Raw genomic sequence first — 20,899 nt, 5'->3', positions numbered from 1 at the left:
GCTTTAGAAATGTTGTAGGTGGTTTTGGCTGAGAACATTGAGATTCTAGGAAGGGAAATGTCCCCATCCTAAGCTGTAGCCAATACAGTTACCTAGTATAAATCACAGGTAGAAAGTCACTCCCTCATTTCTGGAAAGAGGACTGGCATTATTGGGAGAACCCGACTTTAGTGCTTCCCCAGGCTCAACGCCTATATCCTCCAAGTCAGGTCCTGGATCACAGAATCGAGTCCTAAACTAGGGTCCCAGAAGTGGGCCTGCCACAGGCACTCCTTCCTCTGCTTCATTGACTTTGGGTGGATTAGTCTCCCCTCTGAGCCTCAGCTCCCTTTTCTATAAAATAAAGTTTTCAACTGAATGATGGGGGCGGGGTGTGGAGAGGTATCTTTTCCTTAAATCCCTGATGAAGTATGAGTGACATTAGATTATGTAAAGATACTCAACTAGAGGCCAAGATTCAGAGACCTCTTAACCCCCTGGAACTGTGTGCAAGATTGTATATGTGACATGTATGTACACGTGTGTGAACATTTCTATCTGAGCATGTTTTAGGAATAGATCTATTTATCTTTGTGAAGGAGGTCTGTGATCCCAGAAGAGTAGTCACCGACCTAGTTCAGACCTTTTTTTTTTTAAAAAAGAGATTTTATTTATTTATTCATGAGAGACAGAGAGAGGCAGAGGGAGAAGCAGGCTCCCTATGGGGAGCCTGATGGGGAATTTGATCTCAAGACACACACCCCCTCCCCCCACCCCCGCCATCACAACCTGAGCCAAAGGCAGATGCTTAACCACTGAGACACCCAGGTGCCCCTGGTTCAGACCTTCTATCTGAACTATAGATATAGTTCAGACTATATCAAGATCTGATATATATGGGCAGCCCCGGTGGCGCAGCGGTTTAGTGCTGCCTGCAGCTCAGGCAGGGCATGATCCTGGAGACCCTGGATCGAGTCCCACGTCAGGCTCTCTGCATGGAGCCTGCTTCTCCCTCTGCCTGTGTCTCTGCCTCTCTCTCTATGAATAAGTAAAATCTTTTTTTAAAAAAAGATTATATATATATATGACTATAGCAAGAGCCTCCAAACTGGTCTCCCTACTCCTTTGTTCCTTAAACGTGTCCTCCACCTATCACACAGGGTATCATTCCTTTGTTTGAATCTTTCTTTTGGCCTTAGTGGCAAAAAGAAATGCATAGTATTTAAAGACATTCATAATCTTACCCAGCCTGGTCCCCACACTCATATCCTGACACACCCTAATCTATTTCCTCTGTCCTCAGCCCCTCTGTGTACCCTCCTGCCCTGGCTACAGGGAACGTTTCACTGCTTCCTGAATGCATCAAGCACTTTCACATCTCTCTTCCTTTGCAGGAGCTTCCCTGTACTTCATCTGGCAAACCCTCGTGTGTGCTTCAAAATCCAACTCAGGCGTCCCACCCCTTTGTGATGTCTCCCTGACACCTCCTCCAAATGAACCACACCCTCTGTGCTCCAACTCCTGTGCTTAAAGTCACATTTATCCCACTGTACTGTAATTATGTGTTTGAGTGTCTGTCTGCCCAAGCAGATATGAACTTCTCCCAGCAGAGAAACCAAGTTTCTGACTCACGTTTGGAGCCTCAGGACCCAGCACGGGGCATGGCACCACATGTGTACGGGTAATGACTATCTAAAATGAGTCAGTAAGTTAATGAAGGAGTAAGTCAGTGAGTGAACAGACCAAGAAGGAAGAATAGATACACCTGAACAGGTGCGCGTGGGATTGGGTCCCGCCCCGCCCCCAACACATGGAACTACATTTCCCAGAAGACCCCGCGACCTGGGCATGCGCACTGGAGAGCTAGGAAGCTGCGACGCCGAGTTTCACTCTGGCTGCCTCCTCAGAGTCGGAGCTTCAGCCGGAGCGGTGCCCAGGCCGGCCCGAGCTGCAGCCCCAGCGCGGCGGTGCCCTCACCCGGCCCCCTCGTCTTCCTCAGCCTCGGTGAGAGGGGCGGGCGGGCCACCTGCCCGTCGCCAGGGCTGGGGTCCCGGGGACGCGGGGGGGACTGAGCCGAACTGGGACCGGAAGGGGGCGGGCGTGGGACTGAGGGAGGGCCGGGCCGGGCCGGGGAAGAGCCCCGTGGTGAGGTCCGGGGGGACTGGGAGGACCCGCCGCGGGGCTGGCCCGGGGCCGCGGCCGCCGGAGGCGGGAGCTGGGAGAATCGGGCGCGCTGGCAGCTTTGGGACGGGTCTGGGTGCGAGGGTGAGCGCCGGGTGGGAGCCGAAGGGCTGGCAGGGGGAGGGGCGCAGACCCCGGGAGTTCGGGGCCGTGGCGAGGAGGACACCCCTTCCCACAGGGGCGGGCGGAGGCGCTGGAGATCCCGTCACTGGGCTCCGGGGCTCGCGGGGTCGATTCTGCTGGGTTCTGGCTTCGGGCGGACGACTTGCTGCAGCCCGGGGCTGTACTTTTTGAAAGAGTTTGCCCCCAAACTCTGCTTCCCTGCCTCAGGTAGGGGTCGCCCTCCGGGAAACTCCGGTTTCCTGGGGGCCCTGGGTTCCTTTTGAGGGTTGCGTAATGTACGTCGGAGAGGATTTAGACGACTTTTTTTTTATTTTTCTGAACCTGCCCTGTCGCCCACTCCGCTCCCCTCCCCTCCAACCAGCTGCTCCCTTCCACACTGGTTCCACTTCCCTAAGTGCCAGTAACAGTGGAAATAGTGTGTGCACGCACAGGCTCCCGGACCGTTAAGAATTAATTCAAGAATACTTCTGCCTGCTATCCTCTAGAGTTCTAGAAGGTCGACGTTGTGGTAGCCAAAATCGGGCTTTACCCTCACGGTAACTATAACTGGGCCTCTTACTCATTTGCTGCGTGACCTTGGCCAAACTTTTACCTTCTCTGGTGTGTTAATCTCCTGGATTCTTACACTGCAGACTGACTTAGGAAGCCCATTTAGGCCTTTCCGTGAAAGAGCTGAGGTGTGTGTGTGTTTGTTTCCACCATCCCCTTGATTATTGAGTGGGTAGAGGGAGACTGTTGTACCTTCTGTCCTGCCCAGGCTGTTGAAAAATAAATCTGGTGGTTTCCAGTCCCCGGCCGCAGCGCACAGACCCAACATCTGTGCATTCGTTTTCACTGACTGCTGTTTCTCAATTTAAAACCTGATCATCTTTTTCCTTGTTGGCAAAGGTGCCCTGGAATTTGTGTTGCTGAGTCAGCAAGGCTTTCCGATTTGCTCGGTTTTTGTTGTTTGCATTTTATATCAAGATGGGAACTCAAACAAGTCATTCCTCCTAAGGATCTAGTGTCTCTGTCAAGAAGGGACAGTTTGTGCCAGCTCTCCAGAGAGAAAAGGTAAGAGTGACAGGGACTTCACATTGCTGCCTTCTGGATCTGGTTTTCAGTAGAGGAGGTGGAGACTGGGGAGGGTGAAATTTGAGGTCTCCCGGATGAAAGTCAGCCTTGGGAGTTGATTGTTGATTGCCAACTGTCTCAAAGTCAAGTGCTTTCTTGCCAAGGGCTTCTTCTGTTTAACCAGGCTTAGAGGATGCTTTACACATGGTTTTCACATAAGACATGCTTTATGGGGTGAAGGACACAAGTCATGATTTCTGCATCTGAGCTGGAAATTTTATTTCTTTTGTTGCCCGCACAAAACTGGGTGCCTTCTTTGTGTCAAGCCCCATGCTCAATGGTGGGGCACAGTGATGAGTGAGAAGAGCTCTGTCACCTGGGAGCTCATCATTTGGTGGAATGGACTGTCCGTTCCTAGACAGACCCTAGACAGTGGCAAGGAGTTGTTGGTGTGCTATGTGTTGAGGTGGGAGGAATCACAGGGCAGAGCCCCAGCCCCTCGACCAGGGGCTGTCCAGGAAGGGATAGGAGGGAAGGTCAGCAAGCTTCTAGAAGAACATAATTGAGCTGAGTTGTGAAGGACTTGAAAAGGAGAGCAGAAGCCTGGCAGAGGAGTGGGCATCTGCAGAGTCCAGAAGTTACCTGGTACGCATGGGCCAATGTAAGTAGCTCTATGTGGCTAGAGCAACAGGGATGGGTGTGAGGTGGAGGAGGCTGGTTAGGTAGGCAGAGGGAAAGTGTGGATGGTTTTGTGGGCCGCACTAAGGCTCTGGGAAGCAGGATTTTAGCAGAATTCCATGAGGGCATTTTACATGAGCACACTGGCTAGAAAGTATGAATGGATTAGACTGGATTATTCTCTTTGTGACTGTTTCTTTACACCATGCCAGCTTTTGATAGAGGAAGAGTTAGACATAGATGTTGCCCTCAGTTTCTTCATAGTCTCCTTGAAGAGATAGAATGGACATAGAGAACTGTAAAGGGCAGGCAAGTGCTGTGGAAGTTGAGAAGAGGGTGTTTTCTTTCAGTTGGGCATCTCGAGGCATCATGGAAGTACGTTTAAATTGGGTCTTGAAAGGAAGTCTGAGTGGCCCAGTCTGTTGAGCATCTGCCTTTGACTCAGGTCATGATCCCGGGGTCCCAGGATTGCTTACTGGGGAGTCTGCTTCTCTCCCCCTCCCCCATGCTTGTGCGTACTCTCTTGCTCAGTCTTTCTTTCAAATAAATAAAATCTTTAAAAAAATTTGAGTCTTGAAAGTATGGGTTAGATGAGGATGTGTGGCCAGATGGGTGGGATTCTTCATAGAGCTGAGGCATGGCGGGGGTGGGGGGGTGGCTGGATGTATGTAGGGGTAGCAGTTGTCACTTAAACTCTTTTGGGGAATGGATTGGGGAAAAGCAGGTGTAGACAAAAAGAAGGTATTGAAGGCAAGTACGCTGGCAAATACTGTTGATAGGGAGGAACCAGATTGTGATGGGCTTTCAGTGTCAACCCAAGGAACTTGAAATGTATTCGGAAAGTATACTTTGGGAGGCTCAATATTGTACCCGCCTCTCAGGTGAACCAGGAGAGAGAGTTGGAGAAGCCAGTTGGGAGAGAATACTTGTCAGTGTGAGAGGCACTTAGATCCCAAGTGGATGCTGGCAGCAGGGGCTGAGGAGGTGAGGACGGAAGAGAATGCAAGCCGCCATGGTGGCTGTGGGGGAAAAGTGAGGAGCTGGAAACCCAGGTTTTTCTCCTAACTGCCGGGGGCCAGGGAATCCAGGGAAAGCAGAATTAAGAAGGAAGGTGAGGGGTGCCTGGGTGGCTCAGTGGTTGAGCAGCTGCCTTTGGCTCAGATTGTGATCCCAGGGTCCTGGGATCAAGTCCCACATTGGGCTCCCTGCGGAGAGCCTCTTTCTCCCTCTGCCTATGTCTCTACCACTCTCTGTGTCTTTCATGAAAAAATAAATAAAATATTAGAAAAAAAAAAAGGGGGGGGGAGGTGAGTTTGTCTTCAGACATCTGGGGGAAGGTGCCAAAGAAGCCAACAGGAATGGGGCCATGGCCTCCACAGAAACTGTGTACCAGGACTAGTGCTTGGCAGGTGATGTAAGATGTGTTTAATTTTTACCTCAGGTAAACACAGAGCTAGATTAATACACACTAATCACTATTCATGTGTGGCTTGCTTTTATTTATCTCCTAAGTTTTTTTTTTGATAAAAGATTTTATTTATTTGAGAGAGGGCAAGAACACTCAGAGTGAGCATGAGAAGGGGGGAGGGGCAGAGGGAGAAGCAGCCTCCCTACTGAGCAGCGAGCCTGACTTGGGACTCAGGATTTGATCCCAGGACCCCTAGATCATGACCCAAGCTGAAGGTAGATGCCCCTCTAAGTGACTTTTAATGAATGTAGTAAACTCTTGCATTCCAATCACCTGAAGCAAAAGCTTGAGAAGGAAATATATGTATAATCATTTGGTCTTTCTCCCATCCTGAGATAGCCATCATCCCCTAGCTTTGTGTTTATATATTGTACCTATGTGTTTCTAAGGAAAGTAAAAAAATATTGCTGAGATTTATCCATATTATTGCATGTCATCTAGTTCATTTGTTTTCACTGATGAATAATCCATGGAGTGAATATACTACAGTTCAGGCATCTAATTTTCCACTGATGGGCACTTAGTTGTTTTCCAGATTTTTCCTATTGCAAATCTGCTGCTCTAGACATTTCCATACACATCTGTAGTACATGTGCAAGAGGTTTTCTTGGGTTTGAACTTAGGGGTGATATTTTGCTGGGTTATAGAGTAAATAAATGTGTAGCTTTCATAGATATAGCTAAACTACTTTCTGAAGAGGTTGTACCAGTTCACAGTCCATTAGTACCAGTGTATGGGACTTGTAGTTGCTCCATATTCTTGCCATCACTCATCATAGGCAGACTTTATTTTTGCCAATTGAATGGGTATAAAATGGGATCATTGGGATTGTGATTTCTGTGTTCCTGAGTCCTGACGTTGAATATCTCTTCATAAGCTCATTGACCTATGTGTTTCCTGTGAAAATTTGTTCATGGTTTTTGCCGATTTTTTATTATTTACTGATTGTAAGAGTTCTTTGTAGATTCTTGATTTTGATCCTTTGTTCATATTGTGAATATTTTCTTCCAGCTTGTATTGTACTCTTTCTACTTTATTTAAGACCTCTTTTGGGATGCCTGGGTGGCTCAGTGGTTGTCTGCCTTCAGCCCAGGACGTGATCCTGGGGTCCTTGCATGGAGCCTGCTTCTCTCCGCTTATGTCTCTGCCTCTCTGTCTCTTATGAATAAATGAATAAAATCTTTTTAAAAAAAAAAAAAAAGATCTCTTTTGTAGAATCATCTTAATTTTAAGATAGTGGAATTTTGTTGTTGTTTTTGTAGTCAGTGTTCTGTGTCTTGTTTAAAAAATCTTTCCCTGGGGATCCCTGGGTGGCGCAGCAGTTTGGCGCTTGCCTTTGGCCCAGGGCGCGATCCTGGAGACCCGGGATCGAATCCCACGTCAGACTCCCGGTGCATGGAGCCTGCTTCTCCCTCTGCCTGTGTCTCTGCCTCTCTCTCTCTCTCTCTCTCTCTGTGTGACTATCGTAAATAAATTTTAAAAAAAATTAAAAAAAAATAAAAGAAAATATACTTAAAAAAAAAAAAAATCTTTCCCTGACCTTAGTCCTTGCCTTTAAGGAGCCTCTGCCCTAGTGGAGGGCCTGGTAGATAATTGCACTCAGATGTTACATGGATATTGATTGTTAGAAGTGGCCACTTCTGCCTGTGGGCAGAGTGGGTATAGGAAAGATTTCACAGGGTAGAGCGTCTCAAGCTGTAGTTCCTCCTCAGGTGCTGGGGAAAGACATGTCTGCAGAGGACAGAGGCACTTTCCTACTTCTTGACAGAGAAATAGGTTCAGAGAGGTATTTTTCAACTCCAGGACAGTGGAAGCATGGTGATAAGATGTTGGGGACGCTGTAAACTAAACACTCCAGTTTGCACGTTATCTGTGGCCGTTTTCACACTATCGTGACAGGGTTACATCAATACAACAGACCCCCTTTGTTTTGCAAAGCCTAAAATATGTACTCTTTGGCCCTTTAGAGGAAAAGTTTGCTGAGTTCTGCCATGATAAGTTGTGGTAACTGTGGTAACCTGATGAGTGTGTCCCAGCCACCACAGTGGTTCAACTAGTTATTGCTGGATGGGTTATGAATCTAGGTCAGCACTGCAAGTGTTGCCAACTTTTCTACTTTCCAGAAGCTGAAAATCTGGATTTTTTTTTAAATGGTGAATATTCCAATTTTAAACAATAACTCATTTAACAACAACAACAACAACAAAAAGAAACCCCTGAAAACTGTCTAGGCCAGGAAAAACACACCTGGCAGGCCGACGTGTCCAGCATGAGCATACCTCTTCTGTCTCAGTGGGTCTGGAAATGATTTGGGTTTCCTTATTCCTGTGGATTCTTGGGCAGGTTGCTTATCTTCTTTTGCCTCCTGTCCTCATCTGTAAAGTCAAGACTGGCGCCCAGTACCACAAGGCTTAAATAAGAACCCGTGTAAGGTGCTTAGTGCCTGGTGCCTTGTAAGCTTAGGTTGGTGGCCATCACTGTTAGTCCTGCCACTGCTTTTACTGCTGCCCCATTTTGACCCCCTGTGTAGGCCTGGGGATCAGGGCTGTGTCCTGACTAGCTGCCAGTGGCCACGTTGCTCCTGGCAGAGAAGGAGCTGGCATGGCAGGTTCTCAGTGCTGGTGGAGGAGGTTGCCTACAGGGAATCAAAGATTACTAGGGCCTGCCCCCTGGCTACCCTGGGCTTGCTTTTTTATTTATTTATTTATTGAGAGCACGAGCAGGGGGAGGGGCAAAGGGAGAAGGACCAGGAGAATCCCAAGAAGGCTCCACGCGCTTCACTACAGAGCCTGAGGCGCGGTGCAGTCTCACAGCCCTGAGATCATGACCTGAGCTGAAATCAAGAGTTGGACGCTCAATTGCCTGAGCCACCCAGGCGCCCCACCCTGTGGCTTTCTGAGGCCTACTGGGAAGATTCTGCTCTGACCTGCCCCTGGAGGGCTTAGGCAGGCCCCCGCTAGTAGAGGAGTTGTCACTTCCCTTCCAGCAGCCTGAGTGTGAGGGGCAGATTATGTATTAGTGTCCTCCATCTTTCAGAAACTTAGTAAGTTTTGGCTGGCCCTGTCTTTAGCCATCTGGTTTTTGTTTGTTTGTTTGTTTTATTTTTAAAGATTTTATTCATTCATGAGAGACAGAGAGAGAAAGAGAGGCAGAGACATAGGCAGAGGGAGAAGTAGGCTCCATGCAGGGAGCCCGATGCGGGACTCGATCCCGGGACTCCAGAATCATGCCCTGGGCTGAAGGCAGGCACCAATCTGCTGAGCCACCCAGGGATCCCCTAGCCATCTGTTTTCAAGATAAAAGCCTCATCTTACAGTGTCTACCTATTGCAGTAGTTCAGGTCTGTGGATGGTCTGTTTTTGTTTTGTTTTTAAAAAATTTTATTCATGAGAGACATAGGCAGAGGGAAAAGCAGAGGGGAGCCTGAAGCGGGACTTGATCCCAGGACCCCGGGATCATGACCTGAGCCAAAGGCGACACTCAACCACTGAGCCACCCAGGTGCCCTGTGGGTAGTCCATTGTATGCCTTTTCTTTTTTTTAATTTTTAAAAAAATTTTAACATTTATTTATTTTTTAAAGATTTTATTTATTTACTCATGAGAGACACAGAGAGAAAGAGAGGTGCAGAGACACAGGCAGAGGGAGAAGCAGGCTCCACGCAGAAAGCCCGACATGGGACTCGATCCCGGGTCTCCAGAATCACACCCTGGGCTGAAGGCGGCACTAAACCACTGAGCCACCCGGGCTGCCCCGTTGTATGCCTTTTCTTGGAACTCAGAGATGGGGATGTGTGTTGGCAAAAGAAGTGCCATGGTACTTTGATGAGGTCTCTTGTTTGCAAAACCCCACAGAGATAGCAGCCATTTAAAGTAATGATGTTAAATCATGGTGGTGGTAGTGGTTTGGTTTATATTTGTGGTCTTTTAAAAGTGTTGGGCATTTTAAAGCGATGTGTTGCTTGCTGATAATAGAAATAATACTTTCTCACTTTAGAAAATGTAAAGAGTTGAGGTATGTGAGGAAGTAGAACCAAAGGCCTCTTCCATAAGGCCTCTTCTCTAGTCAAAGGCAGCCAATGTGAACACTTTGGGAGGTTTCTGTTGAGTTTTCTCTGTGCTTCTCTTTTAATTGTCAGAATAGTGCTATGGTAAATATCTTTACATCAAAGATTTTCTATAATCTGTTTAGATTGATTATTGGGTCAAAGCAAGTAAACATTTCTAAACCACTCCATACATATTATCACACTTTGCTGGAAAGGGTTTAGCCTTCCCAGGGGTAGGAGGACTCCGTGTACTCCTTCCAGCACCAAGTATTGAAATTAAGCTTTGTTTTGCTTTGGGTTTTTTTGTTGGTCTTTAACTATTTTGATAGGCAAAAAAATAATGTTCCGTTGTCTTTAATTTGCATTAAAAATGTTTCTAGTCCAGTAGAACATTTCTTTGCTGTGTTTGTGTGCAAGATTGGCCTTTCCCAGGTCTGTGGGAAGGCATCTTGACAGGGCCCTGGTGGCAGGCTGCACGGTCTCGAGGTCTAGGAAGGTCACGTTCCTTGTGTCAGCTGGTGGGTGTGGAGTTTCAGGCTGAGCTTCTTGGAAAGGCCCCGAAGGAGAGGCGGCTTAGGAAATAGGCCTGGGCTCACTGCGTTCCTGTCCATGCTCCTCAGAACTCTCTATTCTGCAGAAAAGCATCCTGAGCCTCAGGAGAGGCTTGTAGGCACGAGGCCATTTTTGTGTCAGAAAGAGCACCCCACGTTCCTGCATTTTACATATCAGGGCGGCCTGTGGTCCCATTTGCAAACAGGTTCCGCTGCCCATCCAACTGCCTGAGTGGTAGAGCCTACAGAAGGGGAGGTGACTGTCCCAAAGTCACCTGAGGGTGCAGCACACCTGTGTGTGACCTGAGCTGAGGGGGATTCTGACAGCTGTCTCCATCTCCATCTCCCCCTCAGGATAGCAGACGGTGGGGGCCAGCCACAATCCCTGTGTGGACGGAATGGTGAACCTCTGAGCCCAGGCCTGTGCGAAGCTGGTACATGTTTCGGTGGGCTTTGGAGGGATGAATCAGTCCTCATGTATTGGCAAGGTGACAATCACCCAGCCTGAGCACTGCCCTAAAAACCGCATCGGACTCTCTCCCCAGCCGCTGCAGCTGTTGTGGGGATCTGCTTGTGTGGTTCACACACCCTGAGGCCCACAATTAGGCAAGATGATTTTTGCTCAGATTCTTGTGCCAGCTTGATCTTGTTCTAAAGCTCTTCTAAATCCTCTGTGGATAGAAAGACTCTGGGACGCATGTAGCTTTTTTTTCTTTTGTGTGAAAACGCCTCCCTAGTAGAATAGCAGCAACCACCTGTGCCTCACAGTGCAGCACTGTGGACAGGATTTGTAGCTAAATCCAGCAAGAGAATGCAGAGGGAAGTGGGGACGATTTTTCTCATGGTCTAAGTTGTTGATGTTTTTTAGAAAGTAACTTTGGGCTCATCCTACGACTTAATATTATGACCTTGTGGAACATTTGCAGGTACAGAAAGAGGTAAAAAAACAAAACCATAATTCTGTCACTCCTATTAAAATTTCAGAGTTGTTCCTTGCAGCTTCCCCGCCCTTCCTTCCAGATCATTTTTTTTAAGTTTGTTTATTTTTAGTAATCTCTGCACCCAGCATGGATCTCGAACTCACAACCCTGAGATCAGGCGTCACATACTCTTCTGACTGAGCCAACCAGGTGCCCCAATTCTTAATTCAGAGTTTTATTTTACAGTTCTCTCGCCTGTAAAATGGGGACAATCCTTACCTTCAAGGGCAATTGAGGTTGAGCAAACCTAGAGGACCAGAGCACCCCGCAGTCGGTGCCCAGTGAACAGCACACTGTCCTGCCTGACAGCAGAGCAGGTGCAGTTCCATATCTTGTATGTTGTATGTGTTGTAAGCAGTCATAGGTCCATAGGCCGTTTGTAAACATCTTTCGAGACTCCTATTCCATCATTAGAATATCCTGTAGCTTCTTTAAGAATTCCCTTATGTAGCGATGCTTGGATGGCTCAGCAGTTGGGCACCTGCCTTCAGCTCAGGTCATGATCCCAGGATCTGGGATCGAGTCCCACATTGGGCTCCCTGCAAGGAGCCTGCTTTTCCTTCTGCCCGTGTCTCTGCCTCTCTCTCTCAGTCTGTGTCTCTCATGAATAAATAAATAAATCTTTAAAAAAACAACAATTTCCTTATATAGATGTTTAGGTTACTTCCAGATTGAGGCTTTTTTCCATGGCCAATTATAGTAATTATTTTCATAATTAAGAACACCTTCAATAGCTCCTGTCATTAGGAGCTGAAACAAATTAGGTTTTTGAACTACAGCTTCATGATGGCTGAAGTAGTTGTAGAGAACGGGTGCCTTGACACGGCCCTTATATGTGCATAATTGCTGCGTTCAAGTGGAACACCAGTGGGTGTTTCTGGGCATTGCTTCAAATGTGCCCTAAGTCCCCTGGAGCAGAAGGTTCTCTCTCCCTCTCTTGTCTGCTGGAGTTTCAGACCTTTTGGGATATTAGGCATTTGAAGAGCTGAAGCCCCAGCTCTAGGACAGCTGTAGCTCTCTCTCAGGGAGTTCCTGTTCCCATGGGGAGACAGACCCTGAAACCAATAAATGCAGTCATTTGTGTTCAGATTAAGTGGACTAGGCCAAGAAGGTGGATGGAGTCAGCACTTTTCGGGTGAGGGTGTTGGTCAGAGGGCTCAGGAGAGGGGGTGCTTTGGCTGGTTCTAGAAAGATGGGCATGTTTCCTTGGGTTCTTTGGTGGAGAGAGGACTAGAGTCTGGACACATGTAGCAGCAGGATCAACAGCTCAAAGGTGGTAGGGAATGGCTTTGAATGTTCTGGCACTTGCTAGAATTTGTTGTGGCTGGACGTAAGGTGGGGACAATGGTATGAGGGAGGGACAGTGGCTGTGTGCCATGTCTTCTTCATCTCTGGGTCTCTAGTACCCCAACAGTGCCTGGATGAAGGTGGGCCCTTGGTGTGTGGAGGCCAAACACTTGCATGAAAAACTTCAGCTGCAGCTCTAGCCCATATCTCTCAAGCTGTTTGGCAGAGTTCTGCGAGTTGGTTCATCTGAGGATGTGCGGACATGCTGGAACATACCAGGTGTTCTAATATATGGCAGGCCACCGCTGCCTGAGAGATGAGTGATGCCTGCCAGGAGGTGCCAGAAGGAAAGTCTGGGCTCAGGATTAATTGGCTCTGAAACCAGTCCTGTGATTTGTACCTGGATGTGGTTATAGAGACTTCTAATTGCAGTCACTGAGCTAATAAGCCAGCCAGCCCAAGGGCATCCCAGGTCTGATCCTCCAGAGTGTGATGTGTGCTTTTGTTGGAGCAGTCGGCAGCTCACTGGCAGCCCTGGCACCCCCAGGTGTGCTCCGAGTTCTTGTAGGCCTGACTCATCCATCGCCCACATTCTCATGCTGTGTAGCTCAGTGCTACCCTGGGCCACCACTCCTCACCCAGACTTGAGGGGTGGGGACAGAGGTCCTAGTGTGGCAGGCAGACAGGGTGGGGGGAGTGGGGGGTGGGGGGTGGGGGGGGAGGAGGGCAGAGAAAGGGAGGGAGGGGACAGGCTTGGAAGATATGCACTGGGTGCCTAGTGCTTTGCGGAGTGCTTTGTTCACTGAGAACAGATGTTGGTATCATCATTTTCAGGTGGGAGAAAGCAAACTTGGAGAGCTTAGGTACCTTCGTCAAGATGATACAGTGAGTAGAATAAGCCCATGCCTGTCATTTTCACACACCACTCCAGATCAGCCTGCTTTGCGGAGCAGGGGTTTGGAGCCTTCTCGAAACCTTGATGGTGCAGAGCTGTCTCAGGGACAGCAGTGAGAGCCCAGGGTCCCAGCCTATTACCAGCTGTGTAACCAAGTCACGGCCACTCCCTGGGCCTTGGTTTCCTCACTTGCAAAATGCGGAGACAGTTCAATGTGTGTGTGAGGGGTTTGTGTAAGAATCAGAACAGATAGTGTGACTGGGAACCCTGGGTGGATGTGCTGTAACAGCTGAGAGTGCTTGGGGCTTGGGATGGGGGTCTCTTTTCTCCTCCCTCCTTTCTCAGCAGGGTTTGTAAGTGGAGCCCAATGTAGAGTCAGGTTGAGCTTTCCTGTCCAAGAAATGGACATTAGAGCTGAGTTGATCTGGGTTTGCCTCTGCTGTCACTTAGCAGTATTTGTGTGCCCTTCAATAAGATCTTGACCTCTTTTGAGCCTTATCATAAAGTGGAAGTACCACCTTGTCCATCTATTAGTCATACACGAGACAAGTATATTTGGTATTTGTCACTAAATTGGTCCTGTTCCTCTTGCACTCTGGGGCCCTGACACGGTACGGTGTTCTTCAAACAGCTGCAGGCTACTTTCCATTTAGCTGTATTTTGAACTAATATGTATAGGGCACTTAGGTCATGACAAGGCCTCTGCTGGGGCTGGCAGTACGACTGTGGACAAGGCAGATGCCTCGGCTTGCTGCTGTCTGGAGAGGCAATATGATCTGGAACATGTCTATAGACATCAGAGTTCTGGACACTGCTGCAAGGGAGAAGCTCACATGACGGGTGGCTAGGGAAAGCCTTCCTGCACCACATAGGCTAGGCCTCAAGTCTGAGTAGAGTTGACAAGGGAACAGGATGGGCTGGGATAGCTGGGAGAAGAGTGTCTCAGGAGATGAGTATAAACCCTCTGGGCCTGACCAGTGGTCAGCAAGACCCAGACTATGGTGCGGAGAGGCTGGGCTTCAGCAGCTGTGAGATTTTAATGTTTAGGGTACCCTTCATGGCTAATGATGCCTACTGGGGCAGCCTGGAGACCTGGGTGGAGTTAGGACTGTGCTTTGAGTCTCAGTTCTGCCACTGAGCCTTTGGGTGTCCTTGAGCCCCCAATCTTTTGTGAGACAAACGTTTTTCCAATCTGTAGCATAACAGGTATCTCACAAACAAACCTGTTTTGGAAACAGTAGTCTTCACCAAACAGTGTAAGTAAGGGATTTGGGATTACTCATGAAAACACAGGATAGGGCAGCCCGGGTGGCTCAGTGATTTAGAGCCACCTTCAGCCCAGGGCCTGATCCTGGAGACCCGGGATCGAGTCCCATGTCAGACTCTCTGCGTGGAGCCTGCTTTTCCCTCTGCCTGTGTCTCTGCCCCCCCCCCCCCCATCTCTCATAAATAAATAAATAAAATCTCAAAAAAAAAACAAAAAAAAGGAAAACACAGGATAAAAGGATACACTATACACTCACTAATTAGGTCAGAGGGAAATGATTGGTAAAAATAAGCTGGGCTGATGATTAGCACCCGAAATTCACTCCACTCAATCTCCCTGAACATTTGCAGAGGCAGGTAGGATGCTTGATTGACTGAATTCTTCCTCGCTGCCTGAGCAAATAAACAGGATCAGGTATTGATTCACCATGTTTTTAAGGTATTAGAAGAAAAAATTATTGTGAAAAAGTAGCATTTTTCTCTCCCTGCTCTCAGGCTGACTCTCAGGGACACTATGTGTGTTGTTAACTGTTTGTCCTATTTACAGGTCTGCTGGAAGCACTGGGCAATGATCCTGAGACTCCAACCCAGAGTGGTCTGAAAGCATTTGGGAAAGAAGAGGGAATCTTGGGGAAGATGGCCATGGCCCCAAGCCCTTCCCTGGCTCAGGTGTACACCAGTCCCGTGGCAGTGGCTGTGTGGGAATGGCAGGATGGGCTGGGCACCTGGCATCCCTACAGTGCCACCGTCTGCAGCTACATTGAGCAGCAGTTTGTCCAGCAGAAAGGCCAGCGCTTCGGGCTGGGGAGCCTGGCCCACAGCATCCCCTTAGGCCAAGCTGACCCCTCGCTGGCGCCTTATATCATTGACCTCCCCAGCTGGACCCAGTTCCGCCAGGACACTGGTAAGATACTTCTTGTCTCTAATATGTGTCAGAGTGCCTGTGTTGGGGTTGTATATAGGAATGACTCTCAGAGCTTCATTCTGTCCCTGAAATGCACTCATTTGGGAGGCAGGTGCCATGAGTGGTACCAGGTACTACAGTATGAGATGTACCTCTCACTGGTAGGGAGTGCCTCAAGAGCAGAGTGCATAGGCCCTCATAGCCCCTTCCCCCTTGTTTCCCAAACCTCAAATGCCTGCTTCCACCTGCAGTGATTAGAGGGTCTTGCAGACAGGCTGGCGTGGAATTAGTGTGTGTGCTGATAAAGAGGGCCTAGTGATGACTTCTGCCTTCACTGCACTATCTGCGTGACCTAGTTACGCAGGTTATTTCACTCTCTTATTATGCTCATGTGTAGGTTTTTTGTGGGTTTTGATCAATATTACTGAGAATGGGATCACCAGCTTCCTCCCAGAGCCATGCCCTGTCCTTCTCACCCAGGGGTTCTCAACTGGGGGTGATTTTGTCCCCCAGGACGTTTGACAGTGTTGGAGATTTTTTTTTTAAAGATTTTATTTATTTATTCATGAGAGACACACAGAGAGGCAGAGACACACAGGTAGAGAGGGAACCAGGCTCCATGCAGGGAACCTGATGTGGGACTTGATCCCAGGATCCTGGAATCAGGTCCTGAGCCAAAGGCATACGCCCAAACAATGAGCCACCCAGGCATCCCAGTCACAGTGAGTGTTAATCAGGGAATGGAACTGTAGTGTTGTGAGAGGACGAAGTTTGAACTTGAGTGGCCAGGTCACAAGGAAGGAACGAAGACAGGCCCGAGGGAGGGGCAGGTTGTCCCTTGAAGGGACTTTGACTTTTATTCTGAAAGGAGGAACCTTAGGAGGATTTGGGCAGAGGAGTGCCGTAATCTGATTTGGAGGTGAGGAGTATCCCTGTGGCTGCCATGGAGGCAAGGGTGGAGATCAGGAGACCAGTAGAAGTGAATTTGATGATCATCTTTTGGCAAGTGCTATTGGAAACATGGCCCAAATTATTTCTCTTCTTTTGCTCTGTAATCTTCAGGTTTGGTTTATTAAGAATATAAGCTAACCACTGGGTGTTTCCCAATAGTTGCTACTTGAGAAGTCAAAGGGATTGTTACACCCAGGTAAGGGACTTATGTAAAAAATGAATAATGAGCTTTATAAAGTTTTAGAGATATAAGAAATACTCATGGCCTAATATAAGAAAATAGTCTGGAAAATTTTTCAGTGTGATTGTCAGCTTCCTAAGGGTAGATGCCTAGGAGACCAGATGGGAGGAATGCATGGTGATACAAGCTGTTTGGTTAGTCTTGATGGTTGGATTATAGATGGTTTAATTTTATATATATATTTTTCAGTTTATTTTTTTTTAAGTGAGGCTACCTATTTTTCATCATTAGAAATATATTTTTTTGGTAAATGAAAATTTACTGTTGTGTTTTCACCATCAAAACTGAGGATCTTCGTCTTTCCTTCTTGCCTTCGTATAAGACCAAAAGAGAGGCATTGTCTGCTTTGACAACCTTAATGCCAATTCCAGGAATGTCATCCACAGCATGACCTTTGTGACCAAATCCAGCAACCAGAACCTCATAATTTTCCTCAATAAAATTCAAACAACCATAAAGAGTACAAAGGCAGTGATTTTTTTTTTTTTTCCCATTCTTGATCAGCTGGACCCCAGCACACTTCCTGATGGCAGAATTTGGCTGCTTGACTTCAACCCCTACTTTTTCCAGCACAATTCCTTTTGCATGGGAAATGCCTCCAAAAGGGTTGGTCTTCAGGGCTGTGCCCAAATAGGCTTTCTTGTACTGTTTATCATGCCACTTCTGATCTTGTCCATGGCTGCAGAGCTTCCTGGTGGGACAGAGACACTTCCCTGAGCAAAAAAGAGGCATCATTAGAAGTATTTTGAAAAATCCTTGGGACGCCTGGGTGGCTCAGTGGTTGAGCATCTGCCTTCAGCTCAGATCCCACAGTTCCAGGATCGAGTCTCACATCAGCCTCCCTGCATGGAGCCTGCTTCTCCCTCTGCCTCTGTCTCTGCCTGCCTCTCTCTGTGTCTCTCATGAATAAATAAAATCTTAAAAGAAAAGAAAAGAAAAAGCCTGGAGTCTGAGCCACAGCTGTTCTTTTTTTTTTTTTTTTAAAGATTTTATTTATTCATTCATGAGAGACACACACACACAGAGGGAGAGAGAGAGCGAGAGAGAGAGACAGGCAGGCAGAGGGAGAGGCAGGCTCCATGCAGGGAGCCTGATGTGGGACTCGATCCCAGGACTCCAGAATGACGCCCTGGGCCGAAGGCAGGCACTTAACCGCTGAGCCACCCAGGGATTCCCCACAGCTGTTCTTTGACCTAAGTTCCTAGCATCCCCCACTCCTGCCAAGGAGCACAGATCCCCATCTGCCATGTAGATCCCTTTAGGCCAAGTTTGTTTGTTTCCTTCCTTCTTTCCTTCCTTCCTTCCTTCCTTCCTCCCTCCCTTTCATTTGAGAGAGCGCATATGAGTGAGCATGAGCTGGGGCAGAGGGAGAGGGAAGAAGCAGGCTCTCCACTGAGCAGGGAGCCCAACTCCAGACTGATTCCAGGACTCTGAGATCATGACCTGCGCCAAAGACAGATGCTCAACTGACTGAGCCACCACGCGCTCCCCCAGTTTCTTTACCTAGAGAGAGTTTTCTGCCCTTTCTACCCAAAATTTGGGAAGAATAACTGGTGCCAGCCTTTTGTTCAAATAACAGCATGACTCTTGTCTATTCATACTGTGACCATGCTGGCTTATTTTGTTTGTAGAAAAAAATTTTTACTCTTTTTGTTTTGGGGGGCTAGGAGATTCACCATTCATGTGTCCTCCTCCTCTTCGAACAGGCACCATGCGGGCTGTGCGCAGGCACCTGTTCCCCCAGCAGTCGGCCCCCGGCCGGGGCATTGTCTGGGAGTGGCTGAGTGACGACGGTTCCTGGACGGCTTATGAAGCCAGTGTCTGTGACTTCCTGGAGCAACAGATGGCCAGGGGCAACCAACTTGTGGACTTGGCTCCCCTGGGGTACAACTATACCGTCAACTATGCCACTCACACGCAGACCAACAAAACTTCAAGCTTCTGCCGCAGTGTGCGGCGCCAAGCAGGAACCCCGTACCCAGTGACCACCATCATTGCTCCACCAGGCCACACGGGAGTTGCCTGCTCTTGCCATCAGTGCCTCAGTGGTGGTGGAACTGGCCCGGTGTCAGGCCGCTACCGCCACTCCATGACCAACCTCCCTGCATACCCTGTCCCTCAGCCCCCCCACAGGACCGCCATTGTCTTTGGGGCCCACCAGGCCTTTGCTCCATACAGCAAGCCCTCCCTCTCTGGGGCTAGGTCTGCACCCAGGCTGAACACCGCCAACCCCTGGGGTGGGGCGCCCCCCTCCCTGGGGAGCCAGCCCCTCTACCGCTCCAGCCTCTCCCACCTGGGACTGCAGCACCAGCCCCCAGGATTGTCCACTGCCAGTGGAGCCAGGTATCTCTTGTTATTGAGGGTCATTTTGTCCACCTGTGCGCCATGTCAGCAGGCTTGGCTTTCTGCTTTGAGTTAGCTGGGAAGATGGCCCAAATACCTGCAGGCCTGGGCCCTGCCTCCGTGGACGTCCATGCTGTGTCGTCTCCTTTGCATGTGCTACCTGGCGCCTGCATGCTGGCCTTCCTCAGTCTGGGTTCATGGAGTCTAGGTGATCTCTGGTACCTGAGTGCTGATAGTTGCCTTCACTCCTGAGAGGCTCTCTGTAAAGCATATAAAGGCCTTTTAGCTATACCTGTGTGCCACATAGCTCTGCCATGTACCTGAGGACATCTCATAGACAACTCCTCTGTGCCAGGCACCGAAGACACAGGTGTGGAAGGTTCAGTCCCCTCCCACTCATCCAGGGGAAGGCTGTGAGCCCAGCTTTGGTGCTTAACAGTTGAGAGAGCAAGATGCTGAGTATGTGGCAGGTGGCAACAGGTAGCAGGATGGCTTCCACGGTGGCACAATCGGCCCAGTGTCTTGTAGAGCTCTCTGCACCTGGGGGAGGATGGGGAAATGAGCCTGGATTCCACCTGGACCAGAGGCCACCGAAAAGTTGGGAGAGCCCTGGAGTGGCCAGTGGGGGGGTGGTTGTTCCAGGTGGTTCCTGGAGACCTGTCACTGAAGAGTGGCTCCTCGGGGAGCATTATTGAAGGTGCTGGACTTGGGGGACAGCCAGAGAGTTCTGAATGGCAGCCCGGATGGGGGCTGGTTCCCAAGAGAGTGACTTGTGGGCCCCTAGCGGACCCGTGGCTCCCCCACCCCCCATGGGGGCAGCATCCCGTTGGGCTAGGCTGACATCAGCCTCTAGCATTTTTTTAAAGGTGGGTTTCAGAGGCCCTTGCTGGCAACTGTAAGACAGTGATGACTGCCCTTCACCAAGTGCACATAGCTAGGTTGTGGATGAGTTCAGTAATCCTCTTCATGGCCATCTGGTAGATGGTGTCCTCAGCTGCCGGGTGAGCACATGGAGGTTGGCAGGACAGCCAGCAAGTGGCATGGCTGGGATTAAACCCAGGCCCCAGAGCAGGCTGTGAGGGACCCATGGAGAGATCTTGAAGCTCTCTTACAGGTGGAGTGAGGGGGAAGACCGAGACTTCCTGAAGGATAGCGTGGAGGTATCCGTAGATGGGAGGGGCATCTTCTCCTTTAGGGACTGGGGGTGTGTGAACTGAGGTCTTTCTGGGAATGGGAGCTTTCACTTGGCCATCTCCCTGGATTTTCACTTAGGCATTAGCAAGCAGGGCTCTGTGTTATGTCAGCCCCACCCAGTGTTCCGTGAGGCCCTCTCTGATATGTGGGTCAGAATCCTTCAGAGAAAAGTATGCTCTCTGCCAGCCCGGAGTGGTTATCAGCAGGGCTAGAGCTGCTTCTACTAGGTTGGTTTTGCTGAGCCTCCTGGGGCTTCTTAAGTTCTTACAAATTATTTTGGGGCACATTTCTAGATAGTTCTATAGCTGGGATTCTGGGATTGAGCCAGGTGACTTAATTAATAGGCTTTGTTGCTTTCTTCTGGCACGGGGCTCCCATTGGTCTCCCCTGATATTTCTCTGGCGTCCCCCCTCCCCAGCCTGAGGGCCCGAGAGACTGCCAAAGTGAGCCCCCCTGGCACAGGCCAGGCAAGTTTCAGAAGGGACGGTGGCTGGGCCACATGGCCTCACCTGTGCTGCTGGCCATGCGTGTTGCTGCTTGCCCTCCTTGCCTTGGTTGTAAGCCAAGAAGGGAACCAGGCCAACCAGCTAGGTTAGTTGAAACCGCCTCAAAGGGGCCTGCCTCCTGAAGTGGGTGTTCATCTCTAGCTCCTCCAGCTTTTCAGGACCTGGGAGAGGCACAGTTCACTCACATGGCCATATCCCTCCCTGTTTTGAAAAACAGGGTTTCTCAATGTCTTATTTGTCGGGTGGCCCTCA

General features: G+C 49.2%; 1 protein-coding gene and 1 pseudogene across 7 annotated transcripts in view; one reads left to right on the top strand and one right to left on the bottom strand.

The window, feature by feature from the left end:
* Nucleotides 1–1,499: 1,499 nt before the first annotated feature.
* DTX2 (deltex E3 ubiquitin ligase 2) overlaps nucleotides 1,500–20,899 on the top strand; it is a 38,459-nt gene continuing 19,059 nt past the window's right edge. The window contains exons 1-5 of one of the 7 annotated variants that reach the window (XM_077908146.1): nucleotides 1,500–1,983; nucleotides 3,172–3,336; nucleotides 13,182–13,232; nucleotides 15,056–15,412; nucleotides 18,311–18,947. In XM_077908146.1, coding sequence (XP_077764272.1) covers nucleotides 15,145–15,412; nucleotides 18,311–18,947 — 905 coding nt within the window. In that variant the 5' untranslated portion in view covers nucleotides 1,500–1,983; nucleotides 3,172–3,336; nucleotides 13,182–13,232; nucleotides 15,056–15,144. Of the gene's footprint in view, nucleotides 1,984–2,120; nucleotides 2,245–3,171; nucleotides 3,337–13,181; nucleotides 13,233–15,055; nucleotides 15,413–18,310; nucleotides 18,948–20,899 lie in introns of those variants that run through there. The other 6 variants (XM_077908140.1, XM_077908145.1, XM_077908143.1 and 3 more) reach the window with 6 other exon arrangements.
* LOC144318216 (small ribosomal subunit protein uS12 pseudogene) lies at nucleotides 16,634–17,336 on the bottom strand (annotated as a pseudogene).

Source organism: Canis aureus, chromosome 8 (assembly GCF_053574225.1).
Source record: "Canis aureus isolate CA01 chromosome 8, VMU_Caureus_v.1.0, whole genome shotgun sequence".
NCBI classification, from domain to species: domain Eukaryota; kingdom Metazoa; phylum Chordata; class Mammalia; order Carnivora; family Canidae; genus Canis; species Canis aureus.
This window is presented reverse-complemented; position numbering and strand designations above follow the sequence as displayed.